Source organism: Moschus berezovskii, chromosome 16, assembly GCF_049115385.1.
Source record: "Moschus berezovskii isolate FMDL1 chromosome 16, NW_MosBer_1.0, whole genome shotgun sequence".
Classification (NCBI taxonomy): domain Eukaryota; kingdom Metazoa; phylum Chordata; class Mammalia; order Artiodactyla; family Moschidae; genus Moschus; species Moschus berezovskii.
In genome coordinates, this window is record NC_142475.1 from 29,607,076 (window position 1) to 29,630,714 (window position 23,639).

The 23,639-nt window shown below is 35.2% G+C and overlaps 1 protein-coding gene across 4 annotated transcripts in view; it reads right to left on the reverse strand.

Annotated features, from left to right (window-relative positions):
* CSMD3 (CUB and Sushi multiple domains 3) overlaps positions 1–23,639 on the reverse strand; it is a 1,369,436-nt gene that overhangs the window by 183,876 nt on the left and 1,161,921 nt on the right. For 3 of the 4 annotated variants that reach the window (XM_088844605.1, XM_088844604.1, XM_055432443.2), the window contains 4 exons: positions 17,550–17,663; positions 16,965–17,060; positions 15,145–15,348; positions 1,607–1,731 (listed from right to left, as the gene is read on the reverse strand). In XM_088844605.1, the coding sequence (XP_088700731.1) occupies positions 1,607–1,731; positions 15,145–15,348; positions 16,965–17,060; positions 17,550–17,663 (539 nt within the window). The remainder of the gene's footprint in view (positions 1–1,606; positions 1,732–15,144; positions 15,349–16,964; positions 17,061–17,549; positions 17,664–23,639) is intronic. The other variant, XM_088844606.1, reaches the window with a different exon arrangement.

Here is a 23,639-nt window from a genome sequence, read left to right on the forward strand (position 1 = left end):
ACTTTCCTGTCCTTCACCATCTCCCGGAATTTGCTCGGACTCATGTCCACTGAGTCAGTGATGCCATCCAACTATCTCATCCTCTGTGGTCCCCATCTCCTCCTGCCTTCTGTTTTTCCCAGCGTCGGGGTCTTTTCTAATGAGTCAGCTCTTAGCATCAGGTGGCCACAGTTTTGGAACTTCAGCTTCAGCCATCAGTCCTTCCAGTGAATATTCAGGACTGATTTCCTTTAGGATTGACTGCTTTGATAGCCTTGCTGTCCCAGGGACTCTCTGGAATCATCTCCAACACCAGAGTTCAAAAACATCAATTATTCGGTGGTGCTCAGCTTTCTTTATGGTCCAACTCTCACATCCAGACATGAAATATAGTCTGTGTAATGTTCTGTGAAGTTTAATTAAGTTCCATGTGATAAACACTGACTCAGCAGTAAAAGGCTATCTGCTTGACCAGAAACAATTTTCTTCTCAAATAGAGTAGCTGGTCAAAGTGCTCCCCATACAAAATGGTCACAATTGAAGTAATATGGTAGATACTGTTGACTGTCTGTAGAATAGCATTCTTCTTCCTTGCTGACAGAGAACAATTTTCCTCGACTGAGTGAGAGCTGTGTACATCAGAGAAGGATAAGCCCCTTGCCAGATCTAGACAACTAATCTTGATTTTTCCAAAGCCAAATCATAGTAATTCTTTTGCTATTGACAAATGAATGGCTTAGGAATGGATGTGATTGAAATTTGGTCAACAGGAGAGAATGGAAAGTCTCCCGGAAAGTTTGTGAAAAGTTCTCAGTCATTACAAAAGTACATAACATAGAAACACTCCATTCCATCCATTGCTGAGAAATACTGTTATGCCTAGAGATCTTATATCTTTCTCAAGACCATGAGCGAGGAAGTCCAAGAACTAAGCCAATATGCTAAGTATTGCAGGACAGAGATGGAAACAACCTGGGTCAGAAATGATACAACTGAACCTTTGCAATAAACAACGCTTAAACCTTCTTACTCAAAGATTCAATGTTATGTGGAGCAACATATTTTTCTTACTGCTTATGCAGTCATGAATTGGTTTGCTATTACTCGCAGGTGAAAAATGGAGAAGGAATGGCAACCCACTCCAGTATTCTTGCTGGAGAATCCCAGGGACAGGGGAGCCTGGTGGGCTGCCATCTATGGGGTCGCACAGAGTCAGACACGACTGAAGTGACTTAGCAGCAGCAGCAGGTGAAGAAAATTAATGGTAAGTATTTTTCTTTACGACTTCCCTGATGGCTCAGCAGGTAGAGAATCCTCCTGTAATGCAGGAGACACAGGGGATGTAGTTCAATCTCTGGGTCAGGAAGATACCCTGGAGGAGGAAATGGCAACCCATTCCAGTATTCTTGCCTGGAAAATTCCATGGACAGGGGACCCTAGTGGGCTACAGTCCACAGGGTCACAAAGGATCGGACTCAACTGAGTGAACACACACATCTTTTTTAAAATTCAGCCATGCAAGTCAAAAGCACTGGCTGAAACTCTAGAAATTACGTGTGTCCTGTCATCTCTGAAAAGATTAACTTCAAATATACAATGAAAAAATGAAAAATTTAAATATTCTTACTTGAATGCCAGCTCCCTCTGGCACTGTGATCTTCCACACACAATTTAGATTGTTGTCATAAGGCTCAGGGTATCCAGGAGACAAAATAGTCCCTTTGCGCTTAGTTAAAATTCCACCACAGGGCACTGAAAGTAAAGCAATCCGTGAGAAGAAGTTAATTCTAAAGCAAAGGATTGAAATAAGTGAAAAGGTAGCAATAACATAGACAGATACTAGACTTGCAAACATAATCAAAACATATTATGCTTTATAACTCAAAAGAACCATGAAAATTGTTTTCCTATAGCACAAAAACTTCCTATAGCACACAAAAAATAGAATTAGACAACATTCAAGGATAACCTGGCAAGAGCATATCTAAAGTCATTCTATAATTAACTCAGTAATAGCATATTATTTGTATATTACTAAAATGTTCATTGACACAAGTTAAAAATTGTTCATATGTACATAAAGAATTTTTGAAGAATTATTTTATATTTATTATTTTCTCTTCATGTATCTTTCAGAGTAATAATGATGATGATTACAATTATGTTATGATCATAACTGTTATATAGAGCTTACATACCAGTACTCTTCTAAACACTTTTACATATTTTACCTCATTAAAGCTTCCCAACAATCCAACAATATATGAATAAGTATAATTCTCATTTTACAGCTGAGGAAATGGAAGCACTAAGGTCCATCTAGTCAAGGCTATGGTTTTTCCTGTGGTCGTGTATGGATGTGAGAGTTGGACTGTGAAGAAAGCTGAGCGCTGAAGAATTGGTGCGTTTGAACTGTGGTGCTGGAGAAGACCCTTGAGAGTCCCTTGGACTGCAAGGAGATCCAACCAGTCCATTCTAAAGGAGATCAATCCTGGGTGTTCATTGGAAGGACTGATGCTAAAGCTGAAACTCCAATACTTTGGCCACCTCATGCAACAAATTGACTCACTGGAAAAGACTCTGATGCTGGGAGGGATTGGGGGCAGGAGGAGAAGGAGACGACAGAGAATGAGACGGCTGGATGGCATCACCGACTCGATGGCCATGAGTTTGAGTGAACTCCGGGAGTTGGTGATGGACAGGGAGGCCTGGCGTGCTGTGATTCATGGGGTCGCAAAGAGTCGGACACAACTGAGCGACTGAACTGAACTGAACAGTTTAAATAACTTTCTCAAGATCACACAGCTAGTCAGAGATGAAGATGGAGTTTGAACACTGGTAGTTTGACTCCACATTCATGTTGTTCAGTGTAAAGAAAATACTCAATATGGTGACAGTCTGGTTATTGCCAGTACAACTGCTACAGGAGAGAATACATATGGAGACTTGCTCTGAAGACAGAAAGACTTTTAACACTGTTTAAAGGTACCACTCTTAAAGCAAAATTCTTACACTGCTGGTAGTATCAGATTGACTCTGGGAATGACCAAACGTTCAGTTTTAAATACTGTGTGATGTTGGACATGTCCTTGAATTCTCTGAAACTCAGATGCTCTGTTAAAAGATAATGCAATTGTTTCCAAGGGGCTTTTGTGGATAGTAAATAGATATTATAATCTACATAATGGGGCTTCTCTGGGACCCAGTGGTAAAGAATCCATCTGCCAATGAGAGGGAAACAGGTTCAAAGCTTCGGTCAGGAAAAACCCCTGGAGAAGGAAATGGCAATTCCAGTATTCTTGCCTGAGAAATCCCATGGACAGAGGAGTCTCAAAAGATTCAGTTACGACTTAACAACTAAACAATAACCATGCACATAAAGAAGCTTACATACTGCTTGAAGCATAGTAAGTCAGTAAATTATATTTTCTTTTGCTACAACTATTGTTATTTTATGTTCTAATGGCACTATGATCCTTGGACACGTGTCCTAATCTGGCTTTAATGATGAAATATCAGAATATATTTTTGTAATATTTTTTAATGGTAATTATACAACTTTGTGTCACTTCTAAACCTGAATGCAAAAAATCTAGGGTAATTATTCAAAACAACGCTACAAATTTTTACATTTTCAAACTTTTAAATCAGTGTGATAAAGTATTTTTAAAGAAAATTTTAGCTCATCCTCCTTCTGATTCTTTCAATTCAAATGCTATCTCTCTGTGACCTACACCTCTTCACATCTCTTTTTAACCTCCCCTCTTCTGTAATGGCATCTATTACCATGTCATCTATATACTATGACTCCAGTGTTAGTCGCTCAGCAGTGTCTAACTCTGCAACTCCATGGACTGTAGCCTGCCAGGTTCCTCTGTCTGTGGGGATTCTCAAGGCAAGAAAACTAGAATGGGTAGCCATTTCCTTTTCCATGAGATCTTCTCGGCCCAGGGATCAAACCCAGGTCTCTGTCATTGCAGGCAGATTCTTTACTGTCTGAGGCACCCGGGAAGCCATATACTATGGCTACTAAACATTTATCTCTAACCATAACTTCTATCCAGAGTTCTACAATAATATGTCAACTCAATATCTCAAAATTCACACGTCCAAATCAAGATTTTTGAAATTCTCCCTGATCTATACTATTTGCCCTCTCAGTAAATGTTACCACCTAATTCTTAAGCCAAAAATCTAAAACTCAATTCATCTTTTTTTTCAAATTCACATGTACATCTATATTCAACCTATCAGCAAACTATGTCAATTCTATTTTAAAAATATATCCGAAAGTTTACCAGTTCCCATCACTGATCATGATCTGCCAATCTAAATCAACATTAACTTTCCCTTCCACTTCCACAATAGGTTTCTATTCAGTCTTATTGCTTCTATACCACCCCCATCCCTTATATTAGCCACAGTGATTTTCCAGAAACTGAGATCGTATCTTTCTATAGCTCAATGAATTTCCATGACTTAGGAAAATTCTAACTCTTCCAGCCTTTGAGGCACCCTATGACTTGGCCTCTGCTCTGCCTCTCCCAATTTGTCTGTCATTTTTGCCATCATTCACTCTGTTCTTGACACCTGAGATTATTGTTGTGGCTTGCTTACCTCTTTGACTTTCATATATCCCACCCCTCTTCATTCATCTCATTTGTATTTAAAACAGCAGCATGCTCTGGATGTCTTCTAACTTCCAGCATCTGCTGTCTTTTGCTCCATAGCATTTACCACTATCTGAAACAAAAGCAAACTCCCTAAGGGCAGAGACCTTATCCTCTTATTCAAAGCTATGTGGCCAGTGCCTAGAATAGTGCCTGGCACTTTGTTGTTATTGTTCAGAAGGTAAGTTGTGTCAGACTCTTTGCAACTCTGTGGACTGCAGCATGCCAGGCTTCCCTGCCCTTCACTTTCTCCCGGAGTATGTTCAAACACATGCCCTTTGAGTCAATGATGCTTTCCAATCATCTCATCCTCTTTGTCCCCTTCTCCTCCTGCCTCTCATCTTTCCCAGGATCAGGGTCTTTTCCAATGAGTCGACTCTTCACATCAGGTGACCAAAGTATTGGAGTTTTAGTCGTTCCAATGAATATTCAGGGTTGATTTCCTTTAGGATTGACTGGTTTGATCTCCTGGCTGTCCAAGGGACTCTCAAGAGTGTTCTCCAGCATCACAGTTTGAAAGCATCAGTTCTTCAGTGCTCATTCTTTTTTATGGTCTAACGCTCTCCTCCATATGACTACTGCAAAAACCATAACTCTGAGTATACGGACTTTGTCTCTGCTTTTTAATACGCTGTCTAGTTTTGTCATAGCTTTCCTTCCAAGGAGGAAGCATCTTTTAATTTTATGGCTGCAGTCACCATCCACAGTGATTTTGGAGCACAAGAAAATAAAGCCTATGACTGTTTCCACATTTTCCCCAACTTTTAGCCATTAAGTGATGGGACCGGATGCCACGATTTTAGTTTTTTGAATGTTAAGTTTAAAACCAGCTTATTTACTCTCCTCTTTCACTCTCATCAGAAGACTCTTTAGCTCATTTTCCCTTTCTGCCACTAAAATGGTATCTTCTGTACGTCTGGGCTTCTTTGGTGGCTCAGACAGTAAAGAATCTGCCTGCAATGCAGGAGACCTGGGTTCGATCCCTGTGTTGGTAAGATCCCCTGGAGGAGGGCATGGCAACCCACTTCAGAATTTTTGCCTGGAGAATCTCCATGGACAGAGAAACCTGGTGGGCTACAGTCCCTGGGGTTGCACAGAGTTGGAATGCTTGAGGTTGTTGATAGGTTTCCTAGTAATCTTGATTCCAACTTGTGATTCATCTAGCCCAGCATTTTGCATGATGTACTCTGCATATAAGTTAAATAAGCAGGGTGACAATATTCAACCTTGACGTACTCCATTCCCAATTTTGAATCAGTCAGTTATTCCATGTCTGGTTTTAACTGTTGCTTCTTGACTTGCATACAGGTTTCTCAGGAGACAGGTAAGGTGGTCTGGCATTCTCAACTCTTGAAGAACTGTCCACAGTTTGCTGTTATCCACCGTCAGACTTTAGTGTAGTCAAAGAAGCAGATGTTTATCCGGAATTCTGTTGCTTTCTCTATGATCCAATGAATGTTAGCAATTTGATCTCTGGTTCTTTGCCCTTTCCTAAACCCAGCTTGTACATCTGGAAATTCTCAGTTCATGTGCTGCTGAAGCCTAACTTGAAGGATTTTGAGCACTGTTGGCTAGCATGTGAAATGAGTGCAATTGTATGGTAGTTGAACATTCTTTGTCATTGTCCTTCTTTGGGATTGGAACGAAAACTAACTTTTTCCAGTCCTGTGGTTATGCTGAATTTTCCAAGTTTGGACATATTGAGTGCAGCATTTTAACAGCATCATCTCTTAAATGTTTAAATAGGTCACCTGGAATTCTATCACCACTAGCTTTGTTTGTAGTAATGCTTCCTAAGGCCCACTTGACTTTATACTCCAGGATGTCTGACTCTAGGTGAGTGACCACATTATCATGTTTATCCAGGTCATTAAGACCTTTTTTGTACAGTTCTTCTGTGTATTCTTGCTACTTTTTCTTAATCTCTTTTGCTTCTATTAGGTCCTTATAATTTCTGCCCTTTATTGTACCCATCCTTATGTGAAATATTCCCTTGATATCTCCAATTTTCTTGAAAAGATCTCTCTAATACTTGGTAAACTAAATAAATGCTTGTTAAATAAATTACTGAGTGACTGCCTATCTTTATAAATCTTATGATTAAGTAAAGTTACTTTTTTTTTTTACCATTCCTGCATCATTCTTTTCTAATAGTATGTTTCTAAAGAAGCCATATTTAATTCTACTTCACTTGTTTTTATTTTTCCCAAGAAAATACATTATAAGTGTGTTCCCAGAAGTGCATTACCACATAGTAATGTTTTATAAAGTTTTATATCCTTTGTATATTACTTATCCTAATATTTTTTTCTATTTTAAAAAGAATGTATTATATATTTTTAATATCTTCTAATCAGTATTATTCAATATAACATATAGATTAAGAAAACAGATCTTAGAGTCAAGTAGCTTGGGTACAAGTATTAATTTTTTTTTTGTCTCTAAACCACAGGGGTTTCACTATCCATCAGTAAAAGAGAGAATATTCTTATCTATCTCCTGGTGTTGGTGTCAGTATTAAATGAGACAATGTTTAATAGCACTTCATACAAATACTAGTCAATGCTATTCATTATTATATTTAGTAACTTTTTCATGATTGAATGGATGAGTGAATCAATGGATGAAGATTCAGATACTGTATGTATTTCTTCATCTGCTTCTTTCCACTGAAAAAATACAGTGCGGACAAGTGTTGCCATGGATCCAATACAAGTAAAAATAGCTCTTTCTGGGTCTCTAAAGGACCTGAAGAAACAAAGCTTGATAAGAGTGATGGGATAAGCAGCTAATTAAACACTTCTGCCTAAGGGAGGTAAGTGGCATGTTCAGGAGCTTTTCAAAAGATACCTCCCACTAACAGAAATACTTATGCCTAAGGCCATATATTGTCAGAGCTATTAGGGGCTTATTCAAATCACAGAATTTCAGAGATAAGAGAGTTTTGGGTTTTCAGAGACTAAGATTTTTAAGAAATCTGAAGTGTAATAAGGTCAAATTTGGAAGAAAAAGTTCGGTCTTCAGCAAATTTATCAAGTTTACCTCTGTTCAAAGCCCAACATTCTTATGAAAACATTATTGTGCTTTATAATTTACCTAAGAACTACTTGATGAGACAGGTTCGCACAAGAATATTAAATATTGTTTTCTTATACAGGTTAGTTAAATTTGTAAATTACCTAATTCAGTATCTGACCATTTTAACTATAAGTACAACTTGCATATCATGTCTAATGGGGATGCTTTCAAAACAACAGTTTAATTTCAACATGTCAACTTTTTAAAAAAAATTAATGAACATTTTTTTTTTGTTCTACTATGACAGAAAAAAAATAAAAGTGTTGATAGCAGTAATAAGAACTGTGAAACTCAAACAATTATATTTGAGATGGAAATCACTAGAAATGTAGGTCACTGCTTTCATTTGGTTTCAATTGTTGGATGTTCACTTGGCCTAAGCTATCAACTGAGTATTCATTGAACCAGTAAAGGGAGGGGAAATGGAATCATTATGTATAATACTCTGTAATAGATTAACAAAGATTATATTTAAACTGAAAAATATAGAGAATTTGTTCTTTCTCAGAATAAAATTACCTATACACTATGAAAATCTACTGTGTATGTTTTACCTGTGCCTCTTTCTATGGATTCTCAAGTGTCCTATAGTTTCAAGATGGCTTGTAAAGGTCTAAGCAAGTAAACTGAGCAAGAATATCACCATGCAGTGAAAGCCTGAAGTTGAAAAAGCATGGGTCCTGGACTAGGGAAGTTGGTTAGTTGTTCTACCTCTATAAAAATTTATGAAATTATCAAACTTATCTGCTAAAATCCATTTATTGAACAAATGTTTATTGAAAACCTCTTGTATGCCATGTCCTCTTTTTCTTGAGCAAAAAATAGAACATAGTGACAGGAAGAGGAGGGCAAGAAAGATTAGAGAAGCATCCTAACTATATATAATCTGGTGAATGGTTGCTGCTTAAAAAAAAAACAACAACAGAATAAAGATATAAAGAACAAATGGAGCATGAGTGAAAGAAAATTACTTTAGATAAGATGGTCAAAAAAGATATTCAGGTGAAAACTGGAATGAAGCAATGCAGTAAGCCCAAAAGGTATCTTGGGGATGATTTTGCAAGGAGAAAAAATATAAAGTTCAAAGACTTTGAAGCAGTTAGAATTTTATCCAGATAATAGAAAATGAAAATGAACACAAATTACAGATAATTCTTTAATATCAACCTAAGATAACTCTGCATTTGACTCATATTTGAATTAAGACATAAAGCCTTCTCTTTTTCTGAATTTTTGAATACTTAAATACATTTTTTCATAACATTTAAAACTAAAAATATTTATATCTAAAAATAGAAATGCAAAGTATATTTTCATTTATGTAAAGTCTAGCAGTGGGATCAAATGGTAAAACCTAAAGTGAGCTATCATCCAAGTGTCATTTAGAATCTAGTTCTTGTTTCATACAAATCCCATATGTCCTTCTGTTATATATTCAGTTTTCTGGATTTATACTTGTTCTACAAAGTATACATTACTTTTTAAGTGACATAAAGTAATATGCACTTTTCGTGTGATCTTGTAAGGAAACAGAAGCCATCTGATGAAAGTTTCAATCTCTAAGTATGCACTTTCAAACCAATGCAACATAAAAGGTAGTGTGTTTTATGTTTAAAGACCCACCATAGATGCACGCACATGTTTCTCAAAAAGCCCAGGTATCGAGAGAGAAATGGACTTTTGACAGAGAGAGTGTAATGGCTCCTGAGTCCCTCATCTTCTTGCCTTAAAAGTAAAAAGTGAGGCTGACTCCATCTAGGCTAGGGATGACAGTCTGTTCACATTTACTCCTGATGTTGCATATCAGCCATTGCAAGATCTCAAAGTCTTTCAAAGGCTTTAATGCGTGGTAGAAGCTTCTGCACTTGCTGAAATGAATTTATAGTCAAATGGCCTGATCTTCTTGTTCTTTACATGGATTCTTATTTCTTATGGCAAAAACACCAGGATTAATCAACTGACACATTTGACATATGGAAAAGCTTTGCAATAATCGTGTAGAATAGGGGTTTTCTTCTGCTTTAAACAAAAATGTTTACAGTGTACAGTTCTTTTTCTCTGTTTTCCATCACATGGAATATTTTATTTTTCTCTTATTTCCCTTTCCTCTTCCTAAACTATTGTTACATTTTTTTTCCTTCCTTCTTTAATGTCAGCTCATTTCTCCCTTTTATCTCTTTCCTCTTTATAACATTATCATCATACCTTCATGGACAAAAGAAAATATAATATTTTGGATAATGTAATGTTCAAACCTTGATAAAACAAATATTTTTCAACCAATTAGAATAATGGTAGTCATTATTTTAATTTCAAGTTTATTTTTGTTTTAGACCTTTAGACAAGCACTGAAACCAAAGCAAATCATGAATATATGCCTTTTGTTATAAGTTTGTTACTTTTAAATCTACTGTCCTTAAATTTTTAAATTGATGGAAAGAAATTTTACAACTCCTAAATAGAATATTCTAATAATGAATATTATCCTCAAGAAAATTGTCATTATATTTCACTAAAGCCTTTCTGAAAATTTTTAACTGAGAAAAAAATCTTGCCTTTAAGGAACTAAATTATCAGAATTAGAAAAACTAATAGAGGCCATGCTTTTAGACCTTTTCAAGATGCAAAAATCTTCAGCAGAAGATAATCTTTACATATAATAAAGTGTTATTAAACCATCTGCAGACGAATGGATAAGAAAGCTGTGGTACATTTACACAATGGAGTATTACTCAGCCATTAAAAAGAATGCATTTGAACCAGTTCTAATGAGGTGGATGAAACTGGAGCCTATTATACAGAGTGAAGTAAGCCAGAAAGAAAAACACCAATACAGTATACTAATGCATATATATGGAATTTAGAAAGATGCAAATGATAACCCTGTAAACGAGAGAGCAAAAGAGACACAGATGTATAGAACAGTCTTTGGGACTCTGTGGGAGAGGGTGAGGGTGGGATGATTTGGGAGAATGGTATTGAAACATGTTATGTTGTCATATGTGAAATGAATCACCAGTTCAGGGTCGATGCATGTTACAGGATGCTTGGGGCTGGTGTGCAGGGATGACCCAGAGGGAGGATAAAGGGAGGAGGGAGGTGGGAGGGGGGTTCAGGAGGGGAAACTCATGTACACTCGGGGCGGATTCATGTCAGTGTATGGCAAAACCAACCAATATAATATTGTAAAATAATTAGCTTCCAATAAAAAAAAAGGAAAAAAGATAAAACTACTTATCAACATATTAAAATCAATAATATCAAATCTTTTATGAACACTACATAGAAGTTCTTTATTTGAGATCCAATACTTTTAGAATTTAAGTTGTATGTTCTGATTTTATGGTGGAGAATTTGCAAAGCACAAAAACAACTTAATTTTTGAGTACTTATGGGAGTCCAAGAATTTTGCCAAGGCTTTAAAATATTTAATAACCACAATAAATCTATAACTTCCCTGTTTTGTTGATATGGGAATTGAGAATCAGAGATTATGCAAAAATTTTCAGACTCATGTAGTAATTCACCATAATTCAGTGTTAAAGTCAAAGCCTATTACCACCTAAGACTCAACTGACCCTTACACTGAGAACCTACTACAGCTCCTGGTTATGAAGACTTTATTTAATTTTTTATGATTTCTTACAAATTTTTCCATTAATTTGGACACTGTTGTGCATAAGTTTGTTCTTTGAACACTCTAAGTGGATAAAGGAATATTTTCAATAATATTTAAAGATTAATGAACTAGTTTATGCCTTTCCATAAGTCTCTTTATCAATCTACTTTTATAATTGTTTTGAGGGAATTTTCATAATATATATGAAATGAAAGGTAGATAGCTACTCATTCATTATATTCCATTGTATGGTATTAATATTTTCTATCACTATGTACATAAAGAAACTAAAACTGACAGAGAAATGACATAAATAATTATTGAGAAAAGTGAGGCAGAAATAATGATTGATTCTTGATATTTAGAAAGCAATATTTAAAAATCCACTGTAAGGCTAGAGATTTATTATCTTTTGTCTTTCTTCAATTATTAAACTGAATTGAAGCAATGTAATTTCTGATTTATGCATATTGTATGACTAATTTTGGCCTAGACATAAAGGAACATTTCTCTCAGCTCATAGTCTTTTAGGATAATTAATTTATTCATATTTTATAAGGCTATGAACTCAACATATAGTGTGGTCATAAGGAAGAGCATTATCTATTTTCTCTTATGAGAGTATAAAAGTATATAAAGATCTTTTTGTTCCATTAACCATAGCTCTATGCTAGGTGCAAAAGAGGAGAAACATCAAGTGCAAATGATTTCTTCTCCTTTGCTTGCTGACTGTCAAAAATATATTTTAACAGGTTAAGAAATTCCACATTATAAAAAAGATATAGAATTTGAATTAGGAAATTACCTTATCAGTCAAAACAAAAAGGAAAACACTCTTCTATCATGCACTTTGAAGTATGGAATCAGAAAATATTTTCAAATCCTGCTCCTATGTTACTACTTATTAGGCTGTGTCACTTTTAAAGAAAACTGTTTTAATGGCAAGCCACTCCAGTACTATTGCCTAGAAAATCCCATGGATGGAGGAGCCTGGTAGGCTGCAGTCCGTGGGGTTGCTGGGGGTCGGACACGACTGAGCAACTTCACTTTCACACATTGGAGAAGGAAATGGCAACCCACTCCAGTGTTCTTGCCTGGAGAATCCCAGGGATGGGGGAGCCTGGTGGGCTTCCGTCTATGGGGTCACACAGAGTCGGACACGACTGAAGTGACTTAGCAGCAGCAGCAGCAGCAAGACTCAGTTTATTCACCTGTAAATTCTGTAAATTCTGAGAGTAACTTCTCGATAGGTTTGCTGCAAGAGGTTAATTAAACATGTCTTTGTTGATAAATTACTCACAATGAAACCTGGCAAATGGGAAGTGTTAAATCATAGTCATACTAGAAACTGGTTATTTAGTTGAAAGACAAGAAAGTTGAGGAGTCATTTACAGCTTTCCAGTGTTTAAAATTACTTTCTGAATGTTGTTTTCAACAAATAAAAGAACAGTTCCCATTCCATTTACTGTAGAAGGAAGAATTAGATTTTTGGTTGTAAGAAAAATACTCTGTGAAATATGCAAGATGTATTTGTTTGAGAGAGTGGTGATATCAAGTTCCTATAGAGATCTAGATCCTACATTTTTGTTTATGATAGGCCCAATTTGTACCATTCATTCTATTTTTTTTATGATAGTCCTAATTTGCACATTTTCCAAGCACAATTATTAATGAATTGTTCTTATTTGAATGGTAAAATATTTAAAGCAGTTTTGTCCTATACACAGTATGTGTTCTATAAATGCATATCACCAAATTTTATCTTTGCTCCTTCCTCAGTAGAAATGAGTGTAACTTCCATATCATTTCAATTAAAATTTGTTTAAAATACATTATTCTAATTAAGTATGCTGCTGCTGCTAAGTCACTTCAGTCGTGTCCGATTCTGTGCGACCCCATAGACAGCAACCCACCAGGCTCCGCTGTCCTTAGGATTCTCCAGGCAAGAACACTGGAGTGGGTTGCCATTTCTTTCTCCAATGCATGAACGTGAAAAGTGAAAGTGAAGTCGCTCAGTTGTGTCTCACTCTTTGCGACCCCATGGACTGCAGCCTACCAGGCTCCTCTGTCCATGGGATTTTCCAGGCAAGAGTACTGGAGTGGGGTGCCATTGCCTCCTCCGAATGAAGTATGAACTAACCGACTCAATGGACATGAGTTTGAGTGAACTCCGGGAGTCGGTGATGGGACAGGGAGGCCTGGCGTGCTGTGATTCATGTGGTCACAGAGTCGACAGGACTGAGCGACTGAACTGAACTGAACTGAATATTGTATTAATCTCTGTTAAAATACGATAAAATGTGTTTTTAATAGTATGTGTTATTATAGATTTTATATATTTATAAATGTACATATTATATTGTTTATATATACACTCATGTCTTCTCTATCACAAAGTAGAGAATTGAGATTATTAAAATAAAAACAAAATTTTACTTATCTTTTATTTAAAAATACCTTCCTTTCATTTTGCAAATCTCAAGCTAATAAAACTTTAATGAGGAAGAACTCATTAGAACTATTTCTTAACCTGAGATGAAGCTTTAATACTCTTCTTTCAGTTTTACAATATGTAATTAAAAAACTTAATTTCCAGACATGCTCTTTGAACAAAGAAGAAAGCAACTTCACTACAGTCTACATTTTCCACATCCATGGAATTCTACAGGATCCAAAAGTCATTGTAATGATCCTGAAATATGATAAGATTCTAAACTATTGATATTTTTATTGTTTAGAAAATGCTTTAACTGCTTCAAATAACTTAGCAGAGCTAAGTTTATAAAGCTTGCATTTTGTTTATCAATATAAACTCTATATGTGTGTTGTGTGCTCAGTCCTCAGTCATGTAATATGCCATGGACTGTAGTCTGCCAGGCTCATCTGTCCATGGGATTTTAAAGGCAGGAATAGGGGAGTGGGTTGCCATTTCCTTCTCCAGATGATCTTCCTGACCCAGGGTTCAAACCACATCTCTTACGTCTCCTGAATTAGCAGGTGGTTCTTTACCACTAGTGCCACCTCAGAAGCCCTGGATATAACGTTACAAAAATAGTTTCAAATAATGAGATTTGACTAATCCTATTGCCATCTACCCATTTAAAGTGTTTCCACTTATATCTGTGAAATACTGGGAAAATTTCTTATTTTATATTTATATATATATATAACTTAAATGGGGCTTCTTTGGTGGCTCAGTGGAAAAAAATCTGCCTACAGTGTAATGAGATGCAGGTTTGATTCCTGAGTGGGGAAAATCCCCTGGAGGAGGGCATGGCAACCCACTCCAGTGTTCTTGCTTGGAGAGTTCCCTGGACAGAGGAGCCTGGTGAGTTATGGTCCATGGGATCTTAAAGAGTCAGTACAACTGAAGTGACTAAGTATGCATGCATGTAACTAATAGAGAAAAGGAAACAAAAAATGTATTAATTTGCATTTTCTAATTTCTTTGCTGATAAAACATACCCAGAAAAATCAATCTCTGGGATCTTTAAAAGATAGGTAAATTCCTTATATATTGGCATAGACATATTTGCATAAATTTTTTAAATGAAGTGTTTATTTTAAAGGATGGTGATGACTAATAATTCCATATTAATAGCATTCTAATTCTGTTATTGGAAATATATATGTATATTTTCATTGATAGCATCACACCTCAATTGCATCAAATAGCCACTGTAATTTCCATATTTAGATACATCATAACATATAAAGTATTAAATATTGACAGATGTAAGATAACTAATTTTGATATACAATATGTACAACATGAAGCATACAAATGTATAAACTTACCAATACAGGTAGGTAAGGAATCATTCCATTGGGCCAAAGAATTTGGCACTGTATCACACCTAATCGCAATGGATCCATGGAGAATATATCCTGGGTTACATTCAAAAAGAACTAATGAACCAACTGCAAATTCATTGCCAATCCTTCTTCCAAACCTTGGTTCAGGCACAGAACTGCATTGTGTGGAACTTGTTCTAGGAACAGCTGCATACAAATAATTGTGGATTTTAATTTCATGTTTGGTAGAGAAATACAGGTTTCAAAATGTGACTATACAAACAGATTTCAAAGAAATCTTCAGTAACTTGAACTTTAGCTAACAATTTGAACATATTTATAAAAGTTTAAAGTATAAAAAGTATACTTTAAAAGTATTTAAAGTATAAAGTTTAAAGTTTTAAAAGTATAAAGTTTCATACATGATGAAATGATAAATTCAAAATGAATAAATATTGCTATTGTCATTAACATTTTTTATTTAAAAACATTTTAAATAAAATTTTATTTATTTTGTATTCTTTAAACAACATCAGTTACTTTCTGTTTTTTGTTTTACCATACTTTTATCAATATAACAATGTAGATTGAGCAAAGATATTTCAATTTAAGGAATGGTAACAGGTACATTTTTTTTTAAATTGGAATGCCAAGAATACAAAAAGCAGATGTCAAGTTATATAAAGCAATGTCAATTTTTTAAACACTATTTGCTCCCTAAAAACACAGATTTTAAAAAAGCAAAAACACTTGATTAATTTCACAACATATTCATAAACTTAGTTGTTCAAAATATGTTTACTGATGAAGACAATAACTATGTTCAGACTAAGCAGAATAGAAGTCAGACAGATTAACAACAATAGAAACTTTATTTTAATAATCATACAATATCAAACTTGAAATTCCTTTTAGGTATATTCTTCAATTGTGACTTTTTAAAGATAGAATGATAACAGGATGTTTTTTCTTTTTAAAACACATACAGATGGGATTAAGGAGTTTGACAATAGTCCAAAAAATGATAAGGTGAATTCCAAATAGATTCCTCTTATGTCACTTGAGTGAAAATAATTTCATTTGTTAGAGTGCCTTTTAAAAATCATAATACCACACATTGTTATAGAGGGACTATTATTAAAATGAAAGTGTAATATTATAGCCAATATTATAATTAGAATAAGAGGGTTTTTTAAGAATATCAAATCACAAATGTTTATAAATTTATTTGGAATAAAGTTCAAGATACATTTGAGAATAACTACATTGATTATATATAATTCAAACAAAATATTCAGATGATAACTCTTAATTTAGTTTTATATAATGTGTAAGTTTGTCTATTATAAGTGACAAAAAAACTATGTAAACTGACTTTGAATTGCACAAAAATATTTAATAATTATTAAGAAAGTCTGAATTCTCCTAAGAGAATGAGTAATGATTTCCTTGGCATGTCTAAGTACATCAGAACAAAAAGTTTGAACATTCTTAGAGTGCTAGACTATAAGGAAATAGAATGTGTAGAGTGAAGCATTGTCAAAAAAAAAAAAAGATGTTTTGAAAACAGTATGTTAAAAACAAGGAAAAGCATGCAGTTTGCTTGAGAATGATGATGGAAGCAATAGATTTTTTTTGACTTTGATCAAAGTAATAATGCTGTAATAATGGGGAAGGGGAAAAGGTAAAACAATTTTTTTTTAAAGCACACAACTTTTATTTGTCCTATATGATTATGAGGCTCTCATCATTCAACAATTCTGAACATAGCATGGAAACTGATTACATTCCTTAGTGTGTTTCTATGCTACAGGGTCACTTACCTTGATAAACAAAGTGAAATCCCTTAGCTGTTATTGGTCCAACTGAAGTAAATCGAATTGTGATCTGATTACCTGAACTCAGTGGAAGTGATTCTCCTACTCAACAAAACAAACACTAAGATATCATAAATAATTTCATTCAGTAAACCTAACAAATTATACTAATTTACACTGTCATTTGAAAACATCATTCTATGATCTATTAAATTAATATATTCTACCTCTGACAATATATTATTTTGGGTTCAACTTCAATTGTAACCTTTTCTTTTTTTACTGGAAGGTTTTTATTACATTTTGATAATATTGCCTCATTCTGTAAAGAATCTTTAAATATTACATCAAACACCATGGACAAAGTGACTAAATACTATATTTACTTGATTACAATCCCAGAAAATGGTTATATTTTTATCGAGTTTGAATTACTGTTGCGTTTCTATTCTTTTTTAGAAAAGTAATGACTTCATGTTCAGTTTACTTTATTTCTAATATGGATGATATAAATCTCAACTTTCACTACATTACCAATCAAAGTCAGTCTTTTATCAATAACTGATGCATGGCAGTTCTAGTAAAGGATACCTGAATGGGATCCTGAGAGGGAAGATAACAGAGAAGATTGCTGAGTTGGCCCATCATACACCTCAACAACATCGTGGAGTGATGTCTGGAAAAATACAAACTGGCCAAACACCACTGATCAACAGGAACCAGGAGAAGCAAACAAATCACCAATCATCCAAAAATGAAAACAAAAAACAAACAAACAAAAAAAAAAATAGAAAGAGGAGGAGAGAGAGAACAAAGTATTACAATATAATAGTCATCTTTTTTTTTCTATCTTTAAAAGAGGATGTGTGCCAATTGGTTGATATGCCTAACACATGTACTTCAGGTCATAAAAGTAATGAACATGACCTAAATACAATAAAATTTTAAGAAGACTGTTTTTAAAGTAAATTAAATGGGTATAACATTTAATTTAGCTCAGAAATCATAAGGTTGGTAATTAATAATGTATAATAACTACTTTTAATTTTTCCATTGGTAGTTTGTTTTCACTTTGCGACTCTCTTCTCTTTTTCTAATTTTTTTTTCCTCTTTTAGATGACATAGACAAAGTTTTAGTTTAGGGGATTCAGTTTACATTGCTTTTAAAATGCTATCCCATTATAAGTAACTGTGTTTAGAAAAATATAGCAAGACACTTCTAAGGTACAGTGTTTAATCTACATTCTAAATTGAAAATGATCCCTAAAAATTTATTGTTATTCTTCTGCCAAAATAAGGACATACTATTTATCATTTCTCAGCAATTAAGATATTTTAATTTTAATTAAGATATACAATTTTACAAAATTATTGCTTTTTTGGTAAGTACATTTCTGACACACTTACCAATAGTTTTATATATGCCTCCTTTTTACTTCATTTTGTACTTTTCCTTTAATAATATATTAATTTTACATGCGGAAACTACTCAAACTATAACTTAAAAGAAGGAACCTGTTACAGCGAAGAAATCAACTAGTGTTTTGTGTCTTAAGATAGTGAAATAGGTAATAAAATTCATCCTTAAAACATTTCATTGAATAGAAAAATTGTGGGGTCTAAAAGCGTATGATTTTAACATTTAATAATGTAAAAGCAAGGCAGCTTTTATAAATTCAAAATCATATATTGTAATTAAACTTACATTGAACAAATATTTATAAAGTTCTTCATATTTTACCCCTTAAATCGAGGTTATGGTTATCCTACAGTGGTCACATGAATACAGGCTTATTCATCTGAAACATACTGAGTTTTGCATATGAACCCATACACATGATACTGTAAACAAAGCTACATGTATTTATTTTTGGCTTGCTAAAATAAGCTGGTGATCTCAGTCCAGTTCTTTGTGGGGTAAAATAAAATAAGCACAGATTGAGTGTTGTTGTTTAGGATAATTCCTGAACTGTAGAGGGCTGAATTTCATAAGTGATCCTCCTTAAAACACTATCTCGATGTCATGGAAACAAATTTATGTTTCTATCAAATCACATACATGTAGCCAATTATTTTAACGGTTTACAACTCTTAAGAAAAAATTTCAGTTCAGATCTTTTTTAAAAAATCCATATTTGGGTCTACCAAATCCAAAGCTATTTCAAAAATACTCCTAAAAATATGAAGAAAGTTTTTGTTTTCTGTTTTTGCATTTGTTTAGAATGATGTTTGGATGATAATTTCAAATGTGTCTTGAAAAGTTTCTGTTAAAATGCAGATGTTGCCACTGTCTTTCCAAGTTTCCCCCCCACCCCCTACCCCGTCAAAATCAAGGTAGTGTAATCATAAGAACTTTGCTAACTCAAGTAGGTTGTGCAACAATCTCTTGGCAGATAACATTCTTTCTCTGTATCTTTACGGGGAGTCATTAGGTGAAAATGTCAAAATGCAACAATCTTTATCTCTGTCTCCGAAATAGCTCTGTCTTCCTAAATATTTCAAATAGTCAATGGCCATGCTACACTGAACAGGTCTGATCTCGTCTAAATATCTCAAATAATCCAAATTTCCAAGCAAACCACTATATTTACAAATACAACTAACATACACAGTGATCCAAGATCTTTTTCTAAGGAAAAAGGGAAAAAAAATACTCCCTCTGTTTTCCTCTTTGTAAGTTTCTTATTCTCAATTATTATTTCCTTACAGTAGACTATAGTTTTGTGTCACCTATAAATTGGGTATGTTCAGAGTACGGCTTTTAATGACATAGTCAGTAATATGACATTTTTACATCATATTAATTGGAGAAGGAAATGGCAACCCACTCCAGTACTCTTGCCTGGAGAATCCCACAGACGTAGGAGTCTGGTAGGCTACAGTCCATGGGGTCACAAAGAGTCGGACACGACTGAGTGACTTAAGCTAAGAGCTAAGTAAAAAAAAACCTACTCTTTTGAGAGGTATTAGTCTGCAGTTATTATAATTCTCTGACGAGATTGGGGAGAAATTGAGATGGGTAGGAGATGAGAGAGTTGAGTGTTGACTCTTTATTAAGCAATCAGTAAGCTACTTCTCTTGAACTGAAACCTTACTCTGCAGTAATATGGTCAATAGAAATCTTAAAAACAGTTTTTATTAGGCAAAAACTTTGAGAGGGTACTGAATCATTATATGAAAGTGAAATTTTAAGGTACATGTTGAATAAGTGTTTTGTATATGAAGACTCAAGAGCAGTTGCATAGTGATCTGATTTCCTACCTGGTCTCAGGTTAACTATTGCCTTACTAAACTGATGCATTAAAATTCTGAACCAAATCTCCCCTTCTCACTCAAAAGTATCAAGAATTAAATGGCTTCCCCTCTGCCTACTCATTCAGCCTCTAAATATCTAAATTTACTTAGTTTTCATATGTTCAGATAGCAGTAGGCCCTTTGATTCTAAAATGTTCTGAATAGCCAGCTGTACCCTTTGCAACGGCTTCCCTGGTGGGTCAGACAGTATAGAATCTGCTAGCAATGCGGGAGACCTGGGTTTGATCCCTGGGTTTGAAAAATCCCTTGGGGAAGGAAATGGCAACCCACTTTGGTATTCTTGCCTGGGGAATCCCAAGGACAGAGCAGCCTGGAGGGCTACAGTCTATAGCATGGCAAAGAGTTTGACAAGACTGAGAAATTAACACTTTCACTTTCTTCCTTCACCCTTTGCATAGTTCAGATTAAAGTAGGAAGGAAAATGTGAAAGATTTTAAGGTGGACCAAAAGTTAACTGGATGTTGTTTTTGGTAAACAAGACATTTTCTAGCACATCATTCTGTGTTACCTGGGTATATGTGGGCTGTGGTGTAATGAAAGTTTGGTTCAGTCGCTCAGTTGTGTCCGACTCTTTGCGACCCCGTGAATCGCAGCACGCGAGGTCTCCCGGTCCATCACCAACTCCCGGAGTTTACCCAAACTCACGTCCATCGAGTCGTGATGCCATCCAGCCATCTCATCCTCTGTCGTCCCCTTCTCTTCCTGCCCCCAATCCCTCCCAGCATCAGGGTCTTTCCCAATGAGTCAACTCTTCACATGAGGTGGCCAAAGTTTGGAGTTTCAGCTTTAGCATCAGTCCTTCCAATGAACACCCAGGATTGATCTCCTTTAGGATGGACTGGCTGTATCTTCTTGCAGTCCAAGGGACTCTCAAGAGTCTTCTCCAACACCACAGTTCAAAAGCATCAATTCTTCGGCGCTTGGCTTTCTTCACAGCCCAACTCGCACATACATGACCAGTGGAAAAACCATAGCCTTGACTAGATGGACCTTTGTTGGCAAAGTAATGTCTCTGTTTTTTAATATGATATCTAGGTTGGTCATAACTGTCCTTCTAAGGAGTAAGCATCTTTTAATTTCATGGCTGCAGTCAGCATCTGCAGTGATTTTGGAGCCCAAAAAAATAAAATCTGACACTGTTTCCAATATTTCCCCATCTATTTGCCAGGAAGTGATGGGGATCTATTTGCCCATGATCTATTTGCCATGATTATAGTTTTCTGAATGTTGAGCTTTAAGCCAACTTTTTCACTCTCCTCTTTCACTTTCATCAAGAGGCTTTTTAGTTCCTCTTCACTTTCTGCCATATTATTTTCCAATGGACAGACCAGTTTTACAAGTTTGTAAATTCATTCCAGTATTCTATTAATGTCTCTCTATCAAATCATCGGGGCTTCCCTGGTAGCTCAGACAATCAATCTATTTTGCTATTTGAATTCTTTCTTGAACTGTTGTAACATTTTACTAGGTTCCTCATTAATTAATGACTTAAATACAAAATTTAACATGTTTATTTTAGGTTTGTATGGGAGTCATGTTTATACTGTTAGAAATATTTTTAACACTGGTCTAGAATCTCATACCTCAACCTAATAGCTAGATGACCACTTTCCCCCTCTAAGGCTTCAATTAACCCCCCAAATCTAGGCTGACTATGCACTCTGGAATGATTAGCAACTCTCTTCCTTTTCTTAGTTTCTGACAGAGAAACAGAATTCTTTGCATCTCAGCTCCAAGCTCTTCTTTCTCTATCTCTGGGGATTTCATATTGATATCAAAATCATTTTGCTCTCAAGCTATTAGAGTAGGTTATAAACACTAAGCACTTTCTTAAAGGAAACACCATTTTAAAGGAGTTTTTCCTTTTTTATGCATAATAAATGATAAAAAATATCCTTTACTCGTTTGTTAAAAATCCATTTTTATAATATTATATATATTACTGCAAGCTAGATATAGGAAGATAAAGAAGCTTAGTAAGGCAGAAATAACATGTAAAAATAGCTACAAAGAAGACAATGCAAATAATCTATTATTACAACATTCAGAAAACAAAGATCATGGCATCTGGTCCCATCACTTCATGGGAAATAGATGGAAAAACAGTGGAAACAGTTTCAGACTTTATTTTTTTGGGCTCCAAAATCACTGCAGATGCTGATTGCAGCCATGAAATTAAAAGACGCTTACTCCTTGGAAGGAAAGTTATGACCAACCTTGATAGTATATTAAAAAGCAGAGACATTACTTTGCCAACCAAGGCCCGTCTAGTCAAGGCTATGGTTTTCCCGTGGTCATGGATGGATGTGAGAGTTGGACTGTGAAGAAAGCTGATCACCGAAGAATTGATGCTTTTGAACTGTGGTGCTGGAGAAGACTCTTGAGAGTCCCTTGTACTGCAAGGAGATCCAACCAGTCCATTCTGAGGGGGATCGATCCTGGGTGTTCATTGGAAGGACTGATGCTAAAGCTGAAACTCCAATACTTTGGCCACCTCATGCGTCGAGTTGACTCACTGGAAAAGACTCTGATGCTGGGAAAGGTTGGGGGCGGGAGGAGAAGGGGACGACCGAGAATGAGATGGTTGGATGGCATCACCGACTCTATGGACATGAGTTTGAGTGAACTCCGGGAGTTGGTGATGGACAGGGAGGCCTGGCGTGCTGTGATTCTTGGGGTCATGGAGAGTCGGACACGACTGAGCGACTGAACTGAACTGAACACCTGAAGCTATTTCTGAGCCTCTTAATTTCCATATATTTTATCCTAGAATACAGTTTATTAATTCAACTAATATTTATTAATTCTATTCTGTGATGTACCAGGAACTAAGTGCTGGGGTTAAAGAGAGATATATGCAGAAAGGGTTCCTCCTTTCAGGCCTCATTAATTATATTTGTGGTCATTTAGGTGGCTTTTTATCTTTAATCGATGTATGATAAGGTGTTAAATTAGCCAATTAAATTATAAACCAACAAAGTTACTTTGGGTATGTCTTCCCACACAGATCATTGATATGCTAACCATTTAATCTATTCTTCAAAGCAAGTCCTCTACTAGCAACTTATAATGGGCAACATTTGAGCCAGAGTCCCAGACTGCATTTTAAAGAAATCCATAATTTGGATTTTTAAAAATCACTTAAATAGTCCATTTAAATGACTTAAATAGAGGAAACCTCTAACTGAGATGATGTTGGTTAGGATTATTACCTCAATTTCAAAATTTTGTCCAAGTTCATTCATTTGCTCTCCCATGAACAAAGAAACTCAAAAGGAAACGAGACATTTTGTCTATCAACTCTTGTTTGTATAGAAAACAAGGTTTTCTTGACATTTAATTTTTACAGTATCATATTCAACCAAG